The 19352-nt window shown below is 53.5% G+C and overlaps 1 protein-coding gene across 4 annotated transcripts in view; it reads right to left on the minus strand.

Moving 5' to 3' along the window:
- Positions 1 to 19352, minus strand: part of HDAC4 (histone deacetylase 4) — a 185344-nt gene that overhangs the window by 132863 nt on the left and 33129 nt on the right. For 3 of the 4 annotated variants that reach the window (XM_017537830.2, XM_017537827.2, XM_017537829.2), the window contains exon 2: positions 7595 to 7839. In XM_017537830.2, the coding sequence (XP_017393319.1) occupies positions 7595 to 7839 (245 nt within the window). Of the gene's footprint in view, positions 1 to 7594; positions 7840 to 19352 lie in introns of those variants that run through there. The other variant, XM_037741777.1, reaches the window with a different exon arrangement.

Here is a 19352-nt window from a genome sequence, read left to right on the forward strand (position 1 = left end):
CCCCAGGCCTCCACCCCTCCAAGCTGGCAAAACCAGGCCTGCGTGTGAGGTTAGCTCCAGAACTCCGCTAACAATTCCAAGGCAGTGGCGTGTGCTTACCTTTCAAGCGGAAAACCAAATTACAGCATGGCAACGAAACGGTAAAGGAAGTGGGAGATAAAATATGTCCCATCTCACTAGATTCATTCTAACAAACACCATTCTCAAGGCCACACTGTGGAAAAATCACACTCAGGACAGATGAGCTCACGCGAGCAAGGTCCCTCTACTAGGACAAACATCTGGGCATGTACTGATTCAGGACTCTGACTTGGGGTGCCAGAGCTGCATCCACAGGTAACAGTGCCCTGAGGTCACCCCTGGGCCACCATCTGCAGATCGGGAACGCCACTGGCACCATTAACTATAAATGTACAACCAACAGGGCTTCTGGGTGCTTCTCAGTTCAGAAAACAAGCACAATTCCGTGTTGAACCGATCTAGTTCTGCGAGCCCCCCTCCTCTGGCTGCCACCTGCACAGGGGCCCTGCTCCCTCCCTCCCGCTGCTCAGAGCTCACTAAGGGCGGAAATGCAGAGCAGGGCCACATGCAGTCTCACTGTATCTACTTGTCAGCCAGAACCCAGAAGCCAAGGGAGCTCTTTCCACCATCATTACATAAAGAATGAAAACAGCCACCGGGGCTGCTGGGGATTAAAATTCACAGGAAGGCAAAACTCCCAGAAACACAATACTGCTGTGGGGCTTTAATGAAACCAGCAATCACAAACAGTGCCTGACTCCCGCACTACCCCCCGGCAACGCCGAGATCTCACGCTTCGCTGCGTGGAGGGAGACATTCCACCTTATTAGATTTAGAACAGATTATCTGTAGAGCAAAGCCTGCAAAGTGAAAGCAGTCAGAACAAACCAGATTAAACACTCCTCATACACAGCACAACCTTAGACGCCGGGCCTGTTTCTTGATCCTCTGACACAGGGACCCTCTGTCCTTGGAGCCCTCAGAAAATGCGGACGAACCACAAGGGCAGGTGACCATTTCACTCTTGTTCACTCCCGCCCCACAGGCCGCCATCCTGAATGTGTGCTTATTCTCTGTGGGGCACCCTGAGTTGGCTTCCAGAGGGCAGGTGCGCCACTGGGTCCCGAATTCAGGCTTGAGATGTGCTCATTTTTAAGTGAGCTAAAATGGTTTGCAGCTGCGCTCTCACTAGCGCGTAAAGGGCAAGACTACTCCATGGGGGAAGAGTTATTGGAAGCATTGTTTGCAGACTGCAACTCTAATGAGCAATCTAAAATAAGATGACTACCACGTCATTCTTCTACGAAAAGCAAAGACAAAACCAATCACCACCGATCCCATTACTCTAACCGTATTTGAGTTTGTTAAGTGTACACTGAACTCTGAATCAAATTTACGAGCCCCAGAACTTACCTGCTTTGACTCTGACTTCAGAATTCAATATACAGATGTTCAAGTGGAAACCCCAAAAGATTTTCACTTATCAAGTAAACTTTTGAGTTTCTGTGTCTCTTCTTTAACCTACCAGGAAAATGCCCCAGAGTGGGGAGACGTTGCACCCACATTCAGCGGCAGGGCCAGGAGGAAACGGTGGGAGAGTGGATGCCACGGACGGTGAGCTGTCGCCCATGGATGGGAACGCCAGGTGCAGACCAGCTGGGGCCAGGTGGGCCGTGGCACCCAGGGCTCTCCAGGCATGTGCCCACGTGCCCCATGGGTTGCCAGGCCCCACTGCCCATGTGGCCCAATGCCCGTGTGCGTGTGTCTTTGCCTGGCTTGGGAGGCAGCTCGAGCTAAGCAAAGGTGTGGATGAGGTCTTCCCGTCTGTCCTTAACTTTCACCCAGAAGCACCACAGAGGTTCTCCGCTCCAAACGCCTTGCCTCCTGACCGCAGCCCTGTCCTGGCGTGGAGCCCTGGATAAAGTATTCGGAGCAGCCCAGGTGCGCCCTAAGGCTTACTGACAGCTGCCTCAGGCGACCGAAAGCCGAGCCTGGATGACACCTCTTCAGCTCCCTTGGCCAGGTAGTAAAGAGAACAAGAATCATGACCCGCACTTCCAGTGCCATAAAACTAGGTTTCCTTTCCATATTCGACCCTCCCTGAAAGGAAGAGTCACATATCGACCAAACAGCTCTCTGAAAACTCTCCTACACACTGCGCTCTCCACAGCACAAACCACACGTCCCCCCATCCCACACACACAAGAAAAAGAGGCCGGCCTTGCTAGTAAAACAGACCTGCGTGCTAAAACTGTGTATGCGATTTTCATGTTTCCTGCATCGGGCTGGGAGTCCCCTGAAGTGAGGGGAACAAAAGGCAGGCCTTACCCCAGTGCAGGGAGAGAAAGTAAGCCTTATGCGGGCGATGTACAACCTACACACAGGGCACCCATGCCTGCCCTGGAGCCTGTGCCCTGGGGAGGGGGGGTCCCGTGGTGTCTACCATGGATGGCTATGGCCTATGGGGGTGCACTGTGTCTGCCCTGTAGGCTCTACCATATGGGGAGTGCCCCACTGTCTTCTGGGGAGGGGTGCACCCCATGGGGGGGTGCCCTGTATCTCCTGGGAAGAGGTGTGCCCTATGGGGGTGCCCCAGTGTCTTCTGGGGAGAGGAATGCCTTATAAGGAATGCCCCGTGTCTCCTGGGTAGAGGTGTGCCCTGTGGGTGGGGGGTGCCCTGTGTTTCCTAGGGAGAGGTGTGCCCTGTGGGTGGGGGGTGCCCTGTGTCTCCTGGGGAGAGGAATACCTTATAGGGGATGCTCCGTGTCTCCTGGGTAGAGGTGTACCCTTTGTGTGTGTGGGGTGCCCTGTGTCTCCTGGAGAGAGATGTGCCCTGTGTGGGGGGGTGCCCTGTGCCTTCTTGGGAGAGATGACCCTGCGGGGGATGCCCCATGCCTCCTGGGGAGAGGTGTCCCCTGTGGGGGATGCCCCATGCCTCCTGGGGAGAGGTGTCCCCTGTGGGGGGTGTCCTGTGCCTCCTGGGGAGAGGTGTCCCCTGTGGGGGGTGCCCTGTGTCTGCTGGGGAGAGGTGTCCCCTGTGGGGGGTGCCTCCTGGGGAGAGGTATCCCCTGTGGGGGGTGCCCTGTGACTCGTGGGGAGAGGTGTCCCCTGTGGGGGGTGCCCTGTGACTCGTGGGGAGAGGTGTCCNCCTGTGGGGGGTGCCCTGTGACTCGTGGGGAGAGGTGTCCTCTGTGGGGGGTGCCCTGTGACTCGTGGGGAGAGGTGTCCCCTGTGGGGGGTGCCTCGTGGGGAGAAGTGTCCCCTGTGGGGGGTGCCCTGTGTCTCCTGGAGAGAGATGTCCCCTGTGGGGGGTGCCCTGTGACTCCTGGGGAGAGATGCACCCTGCGGGGGGTGTTGGGGCCCAGTCGTGTGCTTGGGGTCTCCTACATGTCCCTGCTGCTCCATTACTCACCAGCCAGGGGCACGCTCTAGCCGTGACTCTGTGGCCTGTCCCTGGACCCTCTCTGGGTACCTATGTTTGTATCCTCCATCTCCATACCCTTCTGGGAGACATTAATCAGAAATCCAAGAGAGAGGCCGAGCCACAGGGTGGCTCACACCTGTGATCCCAGCACTTTGGGAGGCCGAGGCAGGCAGATCACTTGAGGCCAGGAGTTCAGGTCCAGCCTGGCCAACGTGGGAAAAACATGTCCCTGCCAAAAATACAAAAATTAGCAGCCAGGCATGGCGGTGTATGCTGGTAATCCCAGACACTCAGGTGGGTGAGGAATGAGAATTGCCTGAACCTGGGGGGCGAAGGCTGCAGTGAGCTGAGATGGCATTGCTGCACTCTAGCCTGGGTGACAGCTGAGCGAGACCACCTCAAAAAACAAAGAAACAAAAACACGGAAGTGCAAGAGAGAAGCTTCCTCGCTCACCTGGGACCCCCTCCTAGTGGAATAGCAGTGTCCAAGCAGGAGGGGCGAGGCTGAGTCTAAGGTGCTGCGAACAGCCAGGAGACGGGAAGTCCGAGGGTCACGGGCACTAAAACTCTCCTAGGAGAGCCTATTTACCCAACATTAACCATTTAAGTTACATTTTAAAAATGATTCCCTTTTCAATTATAAAACTCTATTCAAATTCACTGATGATTTAATGACACTAATTAGATTTTGCGTTCAAGAAATCTGTCTGACAAACACCATTGCCAAATGTCACTAACAAGATGAAGGCCTAGAAAGGGAGCTCAAATCATCCAAGCAAAGCCTCCTAATGTAATGAAACCACTGTGGAGTTCAAATGCCTTTTGCAATCTGTATTTTAATGACAAAATAAACGATTAAAACACAAAGAGAAATGCAACTCTGGGCTTCTTTCTGTGCTTTTGAGGCCCCGGCCCTGAGATGGGCTCTGAGCCACACTTCTGGGACCACCGGCCACCTCTCAGCGGGTCGGTCGCCACTGCTGCTGGGGCGGGGGGCAGACCCTCCCAGGGACCCCTCCAGGAATGAGGAGCATGGTATGAGGGCCCGGCCTGCAGGAGCGACATGAGGACTGGGGCAGGGGGCTCTCTTGTGAGCCACGAAGCCAGCTCCTGAGGCACCAGGGGAGGAGAGGCAGAGGCGTTCTGGGGGTGGGACTGGGCCCCGCCCTGAGGTGGCAGCACTGACCCCAACTCAAGTGTCTTTTTATGTCTTCTGGCTTCCTAGACGACCTTGGGAGCCCCCGTCAAACACATGGCGCTTAGGTTCACTGTTCAGCTTCTCATCTGCGTCTTCTTGTAAAAGCTACAGATTCAACCAGCACAGAATGAGACACCCACAATTCACTCTGCACCAATACCCAGAGCAGTTTTAGGGGTGGTGTCCTAATCACGTGCTGTGAATGTTCCCGGTGGATCAACGGTGAGGACCGCAGGGCTCAATGGGCACAGTGACAACAGGAAAAATGGAATTCAGCAGGAGCTCCCGAGGCCATCCTCAGCCAGGCTCTGTGCTGGGCTGCAGAGTGAGCGAGCGGTCCTCACCACCCCAGGCAGGCGGGACCAGTAGCCAACGGGGGCTTCCGAGAAGTGCAGGGCAGTGCATGGGTCAAAAGACTGCTGTTGGGGAGTCCCCAGGCTTGACGTGGGGTTGCCAACGTGCAGAGTACAAAGGAGCTACAATACTCATTCTACAAAACTACCCCTAGGAGCCACAGAATGCGAGCCTACGGCACAAAAACTAAATAAAACAAGTGGCCACTTGATAGCATAAGATCGTGGTGACTTTTGATGACTACGAGGGCTGCTCTTGGCCGGTCACAGGAAGGCCAGTGAGCTGAAGCCCTGCGTGGGCTGCAGGGACTGCCTGTGGTGACTCCCAGTGACCCCTGCGGTGAGTCCCGGTGACCCGCGCCTCTGCCTGGCATGCACCTGTTTTCTGTATGCAGTTCGAAAACTCTTCTCCCAGGCTTGAAAAACAGAGGCCACATGCAGCTGCCCATGGTCAGGCGGTGAGGGAGGCAAGCCTGGCCTGGCCACAGCACACAGTGGCGCTGTCACTCAAGTGAAGTCTGTGTCCTCTCTCATGTCCCACATGCCAGGAGTGTCAGGATCATGGGGATCACGAGGGGCACTGGAGCCCCCCACTGCCCCACCCTAAACTGGAGTGCACTTGTTAAACTGGCAGGATTCCAGTGGAGGTTGGTGGGTCAGCCTCCACAGGGACAGGTGACGTGTTCGTGACACACCGCTGCTAGATGGCTTGAATTCTGAGGGCAAAAATGACAAAGCATGGGCTTCAAGAGCTCAGGAAAGGGTCCGATCCTCAGTTTGTCAAATGCTGACGTTAGCAGGCCAGTGCACCCAGGAAAAAGCAGCAGCAGCAGTGGGACCTCCCAAGCCCACCAACGCCAAGGCACCAGTCAGACTCCAAAGGCTCAGGGCCTCCAGGCAGCCCCTCAGGGTCCAGGGAGAAATTTCCCAGCCCAAGTCTCTCAAGGCCAGAGGAGGATGAGGACAAAGCTCTTAAGGCTCACCTCTGAAGCACAGGCACTCACAGAATGGTTTGGCACCCACGAGAGGGGACTTGGAGCTGTCGCCGAGCCCATCCTCCAGGGCCAGTCCAGCTGTGGGATGCAGCCTCCCCCGAAGTCTGGCACTAAGCCTACAGAAAACTGATACTACTTTACCGCCATTTTTCAACAGTGATTATTAAATAAAGACATGGAACAAAGGGTCTTACATATACAAGGAGGGGAAACTGGGATCCCGTGGTCAAGAGAATTACCAGCTAGAGCAGAAACAGAGGGATGCACCCTAGCTACTCTGCACACTAACATTTGGGTGTGGGCTAATGTCAGGCAGCCAACAACTCCTACCGGTGGACCACATGAGCATCTCATCAGCACTGTGTGGCATACGGTCACAGGCTTTTGATGCTGTACGTCTGTGCTGTCCAACAGTTGCCACGAACCACATGTGGCCTGGAACGCAGCTGGCCCAAATGGAGACATGCTCCACATGTCTAGGCCCCACTGGCTTGCCAAGACTCAGCATGAACAACAGCAGCAGTGTTGGTGGTGGCCTGCCACTTCCCACATCAGGCCACAAGAGACCCTGTGGCTTCCACGCTGGCCATGCTTCCTCTCAGATTGCTCCCTCTGTGAGGGGCCCTGTGGACAAGGACCTGAGGCCTCCTGCCTGTGGCCACGCAAGCCTGAATGGAGCTCCTCCCACCTCAGTCCAGCCAACCCTTCAGATCAGACCACAGCCCTGCCTGACATCTTAGTACAACACAGTGGAAAACCCCATCAGCTAAGCTGCTCTGGGATTCCTAACCCACAGCAAGATAATACAAGCTTGCCATTTTAAGCGGCTAAGTGTTGGGGTAATTTTGTTACACAGAAATAGACAATTTAATCTGGTTTTGCGGGATTTTTCACTTTGTTTAATGTGGCCACTAGAATATTTAAAATTACTGGTATAATTTCAATATACTCATGTATATTTCTATTAGACGGTGTTGCTGTATATGGTTCTAAATGCAGTGACAGCACATTATCATCACAGATATCATAACTAGTCTGCCAACTATATAACAGAACTTCACTACATATCACTAATACATATTTCCAATTTATTTAATTTTAAAATCTGGTATCAGATTAATATTTGTAGAGGATAAATACCAAAAAAAGTCTTTGTTTTCTTCTTATCACATTTAAATTGAAAGAAAATATTATCTGTTTGTAATAATAACAGGTTAGCAGAGAAAATGGACGACACAGAAAAGTCCTAAGAAAAGAAAACACAAGGTTTGCCAACACACCTCCCAGCAACGATCACTGAGATTCTGGTGCTTCCTCCTTCTGGGAGCTTTTGTGTTTCTGAGCATGTTTCAGATGAAGTCAGGTGATGCGCACTCTTCCTGTCTGGAATGTGCTTCCCACAACGCCTCCTCCACAACACACACAAGTGCTGCCCGCGGTCGTCCCCGCATTACCGTCCCCATGCAGGTGGCCTCCTGCAGGAGCCTCCAACATGCCTGGGGCCAGCACACTCTGCAGAGGCTGAGGCCTGGCGTCACCAGGAGTTGAGGGCGCCGGAGGCCTGGCCCACCCGCGTGCACGCCGCGCCACGCCCCCGCCTCACCTTGATGTGCTCATGGAGCTGCGCCTCGTGCTGGCGGGAGAGCTGCTCGTGCTGCCTCTGGAACTCGGCGATGAGGATCTGCCTCTGGATCTGCTGCTTCTGCTTGAGTGCCAGGAGCTCCTGCTGCAGCTGCTGCTCCCGCAAGGCAGGCTCCGCCACGGGCAGAGAGAACTGGTGGTCCAGGCGCAGGTCCATGGGCACTGCCGAGGGCGCCACTTGCAGAGGCAGCGCCGTGGCCACGTCCACTGTGGGAAGAACAAACAGGAGAGCCGGTCACTGCCGCCCTCAGCCGCCCCCAAGTCCCAGGGACCCCACCCAACACTCTAGCCACCTTCACAGGGGGCCTGTGGACATTTAAGGATCGGACACCCCTTCCCCTCTCCCCCAGCAGACTCAAAATGCAAGACTCAGTGGCCTCTGAGGCCCATTCCTCAAGGGAAAAAAAAAAGACACAAAAGCCTGTGGAAGGTCAGGCCAGGACACACACTCCACAATCCCTGTTCCTTTCCGACCCGCCCCGGGAGGCCGGCTCTTAGAAGACCCCACTACAGGCCCAGAGGCCTTGCTGACATCATTTCTAGAAGTCAATCAAGAGGAAAATAAAGAAAAAGGTTCTGGCTGGCCAAGGAAAAGGGCGGGCGCCAGCCCTCAGACAGGAAGACGACCTGTTCTGCTCCTCTTCCTCCTCTTCTGACAAAGCCCCTGCGCAGCTGTTTGTGAACCAAGAACAGTGTGTGCCCAGAAGTGGTCCAGACAGACGCTTGAGACCCGGAGCCCGTTTCCATGACGAGACAAGTGCCCCCTTGGAAAACATGTTTACCAGATGCAGCCAACGCGACGTGCTCCTGGCTCTTGGCACAAGTGCGTTCCTCTGGGCATGAGTTTCTGTACCTTGCAAAGAAATGGATTTTCTGCCCTGTCCTAATGTGCTATCGAAAAAAGGCTACAAGTCATTCTGGTGAGGAACAGAGGCTGAATCAATTCCACTCCTTACAAATCAAGACCAAATGAAAGTCAGAAAAGAAATGCAGGAAGGGGGTGGGTTTGAATTACAAACATCACAAATAGTTCAATGTGCGCGCCCCTTTTACGGCAGATCCCTACGCTGAAAGCACGCGGTGGGTGCGCGCACTCACTCCGAGCCAGCACTGCTCCTGGCGCAGCCCAGGGACATCTGAGTGTCACTTCTCAGACACGCGGCTCTTTGGAAAACTTCGCTGAGAGTCCAAGTGAGAGCCCACCTTACCTGCTGCCCTCCCACAGGCTCACCCCTCAGAAAGCTCCCCACAACCAACACCCATGCGACCTGGGCCAAGCAGGGAGGTGGGGCCTTGCCCTCTAGGAGAGTCTCGGGCTCAGAGGGGTGTGTGAGCGCAGAAGACGGCTGCTAAGAAAACCAGCTCCTCGCCCCTCAGGGTCAGCACCTTTAGAAATGACCTTGTCTGGGTGCCCCTCTCTGAGTGCATCGCACCCACGTTCACCCTGGCACCCAGCCCACAGGGCCTTCCAGTCTCTGGTCTTGCCTAAGACCAGGCCTTGTCCGTCACTTAGTTCCTAGGAAAAACTGAACATCACAGTCTCAAAGCCACCGATGTGGGTGAAACAGCCCACAGTGGCAACTGCCCTCTGTGCAAAGCACGGCTACGGTCACCACCCGGGCAGCGAGTCCCACACTGGCTTTGCCTCCAAACCACAGGAAACCTGGTCCCAGGACTCAGCCTTCTCCTGAGAAAATGGTGGGAAATTCTTTGGGGGAGGCCTGGGCACCAGCTCAGCTAGGGGTTCTGATCCCTGGACTGCCACTCAGCCGCGGAAGCCACAGTCACCTGAGCTCTTGGTGCTCAGGGTAAGGGGTGCTCTCAGGTTCTCAGGTTCTCTGACTGACATCACCACCTCCCCCCCCCGCCCAACCCCGACCACCACCACACGCAGCTGGTCCCGCTCCTAACCTGCCCCTAGGGGCTGGCTGCCCTGGGCTGGCTGCCCTGGGCTGGACTCGCTTGAACCTGAGAAGTGCCCAGGCCTCAGGCTGTGAAGACCAGCTCAGGCCACTTTCCTGGACAGTGAGAGGACACCAAACGACCCAGAAGGCAACAGAAGCTTCTGAACAGATCTGAGCACATTCACAGTGCAGCACGGGCTGCCTTGTCGCTGCTGCTGTTTTTAAATGAAATCCTCCTCTTTGACTGCTTCTGTTTGGTTTCTTCCACCAAGTTAGTGAAGTGCAACTCCCAGCTTCTATAACGCATGTGCTTAGTTCTTAATTGGGTGTTGAGTTTGACACAGTAAAAGGTTTTCATTTGCTATTATGTGAGAAGAGTCTACACACATGAACCATGTGTTCGATGTGCAAGACCAGGGAGCAGGGGTCCACGCACACCCCCACCCCACACATGGGTGAGGACTGGGCCCTATTCATTTCCTTTCTTCCCTTTTCTGATCATTTTTATAAGATATAGCAAAATGGAAAAACTGCGTAAGCAATGCTGGTTTTACGAAGCACCAGTGTTCACCTACATCTGCTTCAGACTTTCTTATAAGGAATAAAATATATGAAGGGCAGGGAGGAGAGCTAAGTCAGCAAACTCGCAAACTCAGAAAAATGAGAAGAGGGCCTGGCTTCTTGAAGGAGACTCAGCTGCGGACTCCCTGCTGCTGGCGCCAAGGGTTACGGGTCCAGCTCTCACAAGCACGGCGGTGCTCAACGCCTTCCTGAAAACATGGTCTCGTGAATGTCAGAATGTCAGTCAGGTTCTGTTCCCTCTTCCGCATTCATGGCTGTGACTGGCACACGGTTCTCCTGGAATCAGGGCCCTGCACAGTGACTTCCTAGAGCACCTCAGGTGAGCCGGGCTGTCCTTCCCAGGGAGAAACACAACTTTATTCTTCTAAGTTACACAAGTCGACATCCGCCAGTGGATCCGTCAGTGGATCCGCCAATGGATCCGCCAGTGAATCCATCAGTGAATCCATCAATGAATGCATATACTTATACAACTTAGAAGGGCAAAGTTGCATTTATCTCTAGGAGAGGACAAAGTTATAAAAACAAAACACCGACCATGTTATTTAGAATGCTGGTGTCTAGATTTGTAGATGAAAACGGTCTCTCTCATATTCTTTTTGTTTGCTTAAGTAGAGACATTTTAGTGTAAAGAAATAAGCACAGAGGATAAGTACCTGCACAGCCTTGCATCTTGTAAGCTGGATTATTTCCCATACATGGCCTCATCTGGCTCTGTGTGGGGGGCCAGGTGGGACCCCCGCTTATAATATGTGCCAGTGTGACCCAAGGTCCCATGTAGAAACAGGGTCCTGCCCCAGGCGCTGGGCTTGAGCCTGACCCGCTGCTGGCTTTAGCGAACCCGTCTCCATTTCTAATTTCTCACAGATGGAGGGAGGGCGGCATCGCAAATGTCTGGTAATTGATCTCTTTAAAAACTGAACATAAAACAACTTTTAAGGGATCCTTTCTATTAACTTCAAAAACATGACGAGTCCACATTTCTCCTTCTCATTCATTTCCTGAAGGAGCAAACGTGGCTCCTGCTCTGTGCCAGGGGCTGTGGGGACAGGCCCAGGGCAGCCGGTGAGACCCCAAGGAGCAGAGGAGCTGACGGCAGGCCGAGGGGAAAGGCCCACCGCAGGCTGCACCTCACTGAGGGCAGGGGGTGTCTAGGCAAGGGTCTAGAGGTCAGGGTACAGGTGGAGCACCATGGGGATGGGCATGGGGGGGCGCAGAGAGAGCAGCCCTGCTTGCACCTGCAATCCTAGAGTGTCACTCAGGCTTGGGGCTGGGATAGCAGTGAGGGCGTGAGGGGAAGCAGCGGAAACTCTGGTGCCAGCCGGGACCCGGCTCCTCAGGACGAAGCAGGGAAGGCAGGCAGGCTCTGCACCCACCGTTTGCCGCCTAAGTAGAATTTTCTCTCTTCACACTTTTCTCAGATTCCTCTGAATCTGGAATCACAGGAAATCTTACAAGGAAACACAAGTTCATGTTGGGTCCAAAGCACATAACAGAGATGACACTGAGGTGATCTTGATGCAAACGCCACTGAAGCTATTTCATCAGGGTCAGAGGCAAAGCCCTGCGTACTGAAATTCCCATCACAACTCATGTGCCGGGCCAGATCTGAGGGGGGGCTCAATGCTGATGTGGGCCAAAACTCCCACCACGGGAGTTTTCAGAAATGGAAAATGATCACAAGGTTCTTCACCTTGTGAGATGCAGGTGCCGGCCAGCATTCGCCACTGAGCACGGAGGAGATGCTCTCACTCGGATGCCAAGGACAGGCAGTGCCCCCTGAAGGTGAGAATTTCTCCCTGGATGAGCCTCATCTGGATAACCTACATTTTAGTGATGGGATGCGGGGGACTGCTTCCTGTTTTTTAAAAAAATTTAAAACGCATCTTCCCATCCAGTCTACTCAAGCTACTAATGCTTTAATTCCTACACCATTCATTCATTCATTTTTTTTTTTTTTTGAGACAGTTTCACTCTTGTCGCCCAGGCTGGAGTGCAATGGTGTGATCTCAGCTCACCGCAACCTCTGCCTTCTGGGTTGAAACGATTCTCCTACCTCAGCCTCCTGAGTAGCTGAGATTACAGGTATGGGCCACCACATACAGCTAATTTTTTTTGTATTTTTAGTAGAGATGAGGTTTCTCCATGTTAGTCAGGCTGGTCTCAAACTCCCGACCTCACGTGATCCACCCGCCTCGGCCTCCCAAAGTGCTGGGATTACAGGCATGAGCCATCGCGCCCAGCCTCATTCTCTCATCTGTTCTTTAAGCTGTTTTCTTGGAGATTTGTGTAAGTTCCGCAAACTGATTCAAATTTCATCTTAAAAGGAATTTGTCAAGTGGGCTGAGAGACAATGAAAGCAGACATGGATCATGCTGGACGCCGCGCCGCTGCCAGGGAGTCCTCCTCTGAGGCTTGGAGGCCGCTCCTGCCAACCCCCACCCTGTGGCACAGCTGAACCTCCTGTGCGTGTGTCACCTGGAAGGTCGCAGCTGGGCTCAGGTCTGCTCTTAAATTCTGCCACCTGTGAAACAGCCGCTGAGCAGCCTAGCACCACATTCCCCACTCCCAAAAGAGAGGGCCCTATGGGGGAAAAAAGTGCTGCCTGCATCCTCTGGATGTCGCTTACAGACTCCTCTTTCTGCTAAAAGCTTCCGTTCCATGACAGCACAGAGAGAAGGATGCAGCCTTCAGCTGGGAAGCTGCTTCTTACTCCTCCAGGCCTTTACTGCGCCACCCTGGAGCTGCTGAGGCCAGCAGCTGAGGAGGAGGAGGGCAGGCAGGCAGACTCCTTCCAGTCCCTCCCGCTTCTCCAGCAGTGTCGTGCATGCTGGAAGCTGTGGGCGCTGATCTGCCCTGGCGGTGCTGGCAAGAGGCGAGTCACCCTCACAGTGCACGGCTCCAGCTTGGTGCGCGTCTCCGTCTGGACACCGAAGAGTGGGGCAGCCGCCCTCTGCTGAGGAGGAGCCTGGACTCGCTGGCATGGTGCAGCCAGAGCGGGCTCCGGTGGGTGCTGAGGCTGGGGAGTCGGGCGCACCGTGCTGCCTTGAGCAGAAGGCTGCGCCGTTCTCATAACAGCACTTCCTGCATTTTCACAGCATGGGAAAGGGATGTTCACACTGCCTTGATTTACCAGACTGCCACACGAAACCCCACTCTCTGCTACAGTAAGCTAAGAGCAGAGCAGAGATCAACAGCAGCACACCGCCTGCCTCCCATCCAGCACCGCCAGCCACGGAGGGCCTCTGAAGACAAAGCTGCGTTTACACAGGATTCAAAACACAAAATCAGCGCTCACAGGCCAAGGAGACCCACCCCGGGGCTCCTCAGAAAAGCTTCTCTTTCCTAATGAGGACCCTGGGAGCCGGGTGGGTGGGGTCGGGGCCCAAGCTGTCCCAGGCTCGGCCCCACTCACCAGCTGCGGAGATGAGAACCACAATCCCATTCACGCATCCGTGCGCTGGCGGCTGTGTCAGACGTGACGTGTGCTATTTCTGTATCAAAAACCATTCAAAATGCCACGAGTTCCCAGCAGAAGCTGCTAGTGCTTTTGACCCAAAGCACCCTGAAGAAAACAATAAAACCTTCTCTACTTAAAGAATGCAGCATCAAAACAAGAAAGTCTGTATTCTCATGAATATTCTATGGTAGAGCAGAAATGGCTTTTATAGGTTGTGTCTTGAGAAACATATTAATACAATCAGACTCCTGACGTCAGTAGAAGCACAAAGGCTGCATTCAGAGTCCAATGGGAGATGGTCAGTGTGCTGTGAATGAATCCTCAATCACAAACAGAAAATCTGTTAGCCCCTCTCTCTCTTTTAAAATAAATGTTCATAAAGAAGCACACTCATTTTCCATGACATGATTAGGTCCTCTCTCAGGACACGATTTCATGCCATCATAAAGATTTGGAAGAAAAAGAAGCACTATTCTTTAGGAAACATGGTCAACGTTTAGGGTCTCTTCAAGTAAAGAATGACTCATTCAAATCAAGGGAAAAATAATAGCTATTTCAACTATGTAACCATGATTTCCTCTCACACTGACATTTTACCCGTGTGTGGGGGTGGGGGGAAAAGAGAGAATGGGACAGAGAGGAGGCAGACAGCACGTTAGAAAGGCAGGGCTTAGTGAAAATGTCCTTCACCCTTTATTTATTGTGCCATGTGTCACCCACGCTGAAGAACTTTTAGTAAAAGAACAGTAACAAAGGGAACCTGGTGCGCCCACTGCTTCCGTGACGCCCCAAAGGTCACCCTCTGCGCCCCTTCAAACCGCACGCACCCTCTACCCATGAGCAGCATTCTGACTCTGTTAAACATCCTCTTACTTTGCTATAATTATAAGGGGTACACATACGTGGCCCTGAAAACACGTCCTTTGCTTTTAGAAGACTGACAGCAGCAGCACCAATAGAGTGGAACGAGGGGCTGACGGTGGTTCCCGGGACAGGACAGTCTCAAGTCCGAGTCTGCTGCCAGCGTCTGGGGCAGGGGACAAGAGCTCCTTCTGGGGTGAAGCTATGGGGGACCCCCAGGAAGCCGGGTGCACCCTGTCTGCGACATCTGCAGGGCAGGCACATGGACCAGAACCAGGTGCCAGAAGGCGTGGTCTGGAGGGCAAGCTGCCTCCACGGTGGCCACCTCCAGCTCTCAGGTGGGAGCCGGGCAGAAGACCCCTCTGGAGAAATGAGTGATGTCGTGTGATCGAGGCAGTGGGGAAAGGAGGAGGGAGCGGAGCCACATGGTTAACAGGGGTCGGGCACAGACAAAGGGCTGGGTGTTGCATCCTCAGGTTCAGGCGGTGAGGCGGGCAGTCTGGCGAGGCTGGCCCAGACACTGACTCCGAAGCCACACGGCTCACCCTGGGCAGGTGCTCCGTCTGTCTGTACTGCTGTTGGTCTGGAGGGGCCGGCCCCTCCAGGACATTCCAGCTTGAAGGCCACTCAATGTCTCTTTCCAGGTATCTATGGTCTTCCCCGGGGCCCCAGCGTTCTGAAATTTCAAAACCGTGTGGTTTGGTGAAGACCTTTCACACCCACCGCTGGAGACCCAGCTGGTCCTCTGGAGACGGCAGCTCACGCCCTCCCGTCAGGAAGCTGCTCGAAGGACTTCATGGGGGTTCCCCTTTCCCATGGTCTCCTTCTGGAACGCCCAGCCCCGGGTGGAAGGGCTCCGGGAACAACGCTCGGTCTTTTCTGCCCTCCTGCTTGGTCTTGGCTCGCATGCTTCTTCATACGTGACTTCCCTAAGTGTATTCTAACCTTTAATTGAGGGTTCATGATTTTTGCTATTTTTTTTCTACTCAAATCAGCCATTTTCAGAGGACAATGGACCCTGGAGATTCTTTTTTGTGTCATCCTCTTCCTTTTTCCTGGGTAAAATATCTTGTCTAGTTCCTGAAGATAGTAATGATAGCTCGCTACACATTTTCGCGTGTGTGTGCGTTGTGTTTCTGTTGTGAGACAGGGTCTCATCTGTCGCCCAGGCTGGAGTGCAGTGGTGTGCTTGGCAACACAACCTCCTCCTCTCATGTTCAGATGATTGTCATGCCTCGCCTCCTGAGTGCATGGGATTATAGGTGTGCACAAACATGTTGGCTAATTCTTTCTTTCTTTTTTTGTAGAGAGAGACAGGGTTTCCCCATGTTGGCCAGACCGGTCTCAAACTTGACTTCAAGTGATCCTCCTGTCTTGGCCTCCCAAAGTGCTGGGATTACAGGCGTGAGCCACCACGCCCTGTGAAAAGGTTTCTTTTCCCTGCGGAGTCTCATCTGCTCTCTACCTTCCCTGCGAGAGCCTCCCCTAGGCGCCTGGTTGCCCCGGTCATGCATCACTGACTGCGAGTGGAGGCACGAAAAACACCTGCAAGCAGTAGGCACAGTGTGGTTCTCAATGCTAGGCTTCATGGAGGGTGACTGGAGGTGGCATCACCAGGAGCCCCCAGCTTAGTGCCCAGAGACCCTTCCCCTGGGGCTGGCCCACCATCCATCCCGAGACTGGAGGGTGAGGGCTGAGCCTTCAGCATACCGAGGGAGGGACCCGTACTCAAGTGTCCCTGTGGACACCGTGACCAGTGCCCCTGCTCTGGGTGCAACACCCACATCCGCAGCCTGCTCTTGTCCCCACGCAGAGCCCCGCAGGATCGGTCTCTGGAGAGCACCCCTTTGTGGCAGTGTGGCTCCCGTCCAGTGGGTTCTCAGTGCTCCTTGTGGTTGGCCAAGATCTGATTTTTTGGGTCTGCCAAATTACTGTGACTCTGTCACCAGCTGTCAGTTGCCAGACTCTCATTCATGTCACCCCTCATCTTTGTGAGCTTATGACCTTTCTCTGGAATATATATTTTTATCTTTTATGAGAAATTCCAAAAATACACAAAATCATGAAGAATAGTGTCATTGAGCTGATCTCACATCCTCTGCACACCCACCACTCTCCCACCTTCTAGATTACAGGGAAGCAGGCCCCAGTCACCACAGCATCTTCTCCAGAAAGACTTCCGAACCCAATGTGGTCCACACACCAAATAAACTGACAACGATTCTATAATACTATCAAATAGCCAGGTGGTGTTCCCATAGTTTCATGAACATTCAACTCAAGATCCAGATATGTTGCAACTGCCTGATGTATCTTTTAAGACCCCCCACCCCAACCTCCTGCCCCTGTCCCCCATAATATATTAGCTGAAGACACTGGGTCATCTGCCCTTTGCTGATTACACCCCTGTGTGAACAAGGAGACTCTGTCCCCCGTTTTTCTGTAAGCTGGGCACTACTCGGGAGGCCTGGCCAGAGGCAGCCGAGCTTCCCAGCAAGACCTAAGTGAGCACCCTGGGCGGCTTGTTCATGTTGCGAGACTCCAAATGATCGTTGCCTTGATTCTCCCATCAGGGCTCTAAACAGAGCTCCTCGAGTTCCATCAGCCCCTCTCCACTTGACAGCGGGACCATTTCTGTCATAAGACGGGATCCAAAACCAGCTGTCTTATTACTCTCACGAACAGTGCTTATGAGAAAGGCAGGGCCATGCCTGCTCTCCCTCGATCTGCCCACACCTGAACATCGTGAGCTTGTCTCGTGGCCTGCCCAACACCTTGGCCGACTCCCTGCGGCTTGGGCTTTGGTTTCATTCCCCACCAAAGGCAGTGGGGAGGGGGGTGTTTTTCCGGCCACTGTTTACGAACGCTTGCAGTCCTGTCCTTGACGAGCCAGAGCCCTGTGGTTGGCTCCTTCTGACCCCGTGCGTGCTCCCTGAGAGCAGCGCCCTGTTCTGCTACCAGACGCGCTGGGCTTTTCCCGTATATTTCTTGACCCCCATGTGGGTCCCGTCCGTGGAAAACCGTCTCAAAGGCCACAGTCTGGAGATCGGGGTGAGCGCTGTTATGGGGTTGGGACTTACGACCTATCAATCTTTACTGGTGGGTCTATGAATTTCCAGAGGGATGGACACGCGTGTTTGACCTGCCTTTCCTCCTTGGAGCTTTGGAGAGCACCTCTCACCAAAACTGACATTCAAAGACCCTCGCAGGTCATAATCGGGGTCCATTCAAAACCGTGACTTACATGCGATGACATTCTCACCTACACGTTCTTAACTGAATTCCAATTGTTCTGTTTAACACGGCGGGGACGGGCATGCATGAAAAGTAGAGATGAGGTACAGAAGGCAGAAGTATTCTTCAAGGTAAAAATTTAAAAATGCTCTGTAGATAACGTATATAACTTATGTGGCCCTACCTCGGACTGCATATGCAGATGAGTTTTTATATGCCACTTCTGTTTATCTCATTTACATGCATATATGCAATGCCAAAGACAAAAGCTTATGCTAACAATTCACTATAAGTTAAATTATGCTTGAAAAATAAAAATAAGAAAATATTATGGTGCAAGAAGAGGGTGTTTTGTATTGTTTTCAATTGAAATCAAATGTAAAGAAGTAAATCCAAAAACAAGACACAGTGGTATTTATAGACGTGCACATGGGAAGGCTTTTTCGGGGCGGGGTGGGGCGGGGTGGGAGAGAGCTGAATCACAGGCAGACTGCGCTCAACGCCGGGCTCCTCGGTGTCCTCGGTGCAGAGTTCCCGAAGGCAGGCAGCTCGGCACGTGGCCAGGCCAGGGTGGAGCCACGCTTCAGCCTTCTACACACAAAGGGAGGTAAAGCTCTTCAAGCTCCCTGAGAACTGCAGCAGAGGAGACTGCGCCCCGGCAGGAGGCGGGAGAGGACCCACGCAATAAACGTCCCCTGCTCGTTTTCTTCACGACCAGGGAATCACAGGGCCTGGGGCAAACTCCAGCCTACGGTCTTCAGTGCCTATGTATTCATTCATTTGGGGGACACCCCACCTGGCAGGTGTGGGAAAGTGATGTTCAGACAGTGTAAGTGACTTGTCAGGACCACACACTAGTGGACAGCAAACCAGAGCCCTGGCATCCTGACTGGCTGAGCAGGAAGAGGAGGATGCTGGTCCTGCAGGAAACATCAGGGCAGAAGGAGTGCTGTGGGGAGCTCGCGGGTCACCCAGGAGGTCCCTCAGGCTGGGTGTGGTTGGCAACACAGGGCTTTAGGAGCAATGAGGGGGCCTCGATCCCATCCTGCCACAGAGACCCAGGCACCCCTGAAGCCCGAGAACCCCTGCTCCAGAGCTGACGGTCTTCCAAAGCCGCCTCCAGTGGGCCTGCCCGACCCCTTGGCCGACTCCCTGAGGCCTGGGCTTTGGTTTCACTCCTGACCAAAGCCAGACCTCCCTGTAATTACTGTTCCCAGAGAGCCTACGGCCCAAAGCTCTCCATAAATAAAGTCCCTTTTTCCTAAAAAGCTCCTGGGGCTGTGGCAGTGACCTAGGATATGCTCCCGCAAAGCAGCTCAAGGCTGAGACAACAGCCCCAGAGGCCTTCCCAACAGCACCAGGAAAACAGGTGACAATCGGGGAGGCGCGGCCGGCTCAGCCTGCTGAGCAGAGGCTGAAAGGACACATTCCTCAAACATTACTTTCACTGCTAAAAGTAAAGAGCTGCAATTACTACCAGGTGTACATTTACTCCACAGGTCTTTTTTGTTTTTAGGTAAATCGGCTTTCACTTCCACCCAACTCAAAGCACCTTCCCGATCTCCAAGTTTTCAAACTGCTTTCTTACCAGCAGAAAAAGTCTAAGTGGACGCAGGCGTAATAAGGTATGAAGTCAGCCCAAATCTGTACCACCGAGAGGGTGGTCCCTGCAGGTGGCA

This window comes from Cebus imitator, unplaced genomic scaffold (assembly GCF_001604975.1).
Source record: "Cebus imitator isolate Cc_AM_T3 unplaced genomic scaffold, Cebus_imitator-1.0 Scaffold106, whole genome shotgun sequence".
NCBI classification, from domain to species: Eukaryota; Metazoa; Chordata; class Mammalia; order Primates; family Cebidae; genus Cebus; species Cebus imitator.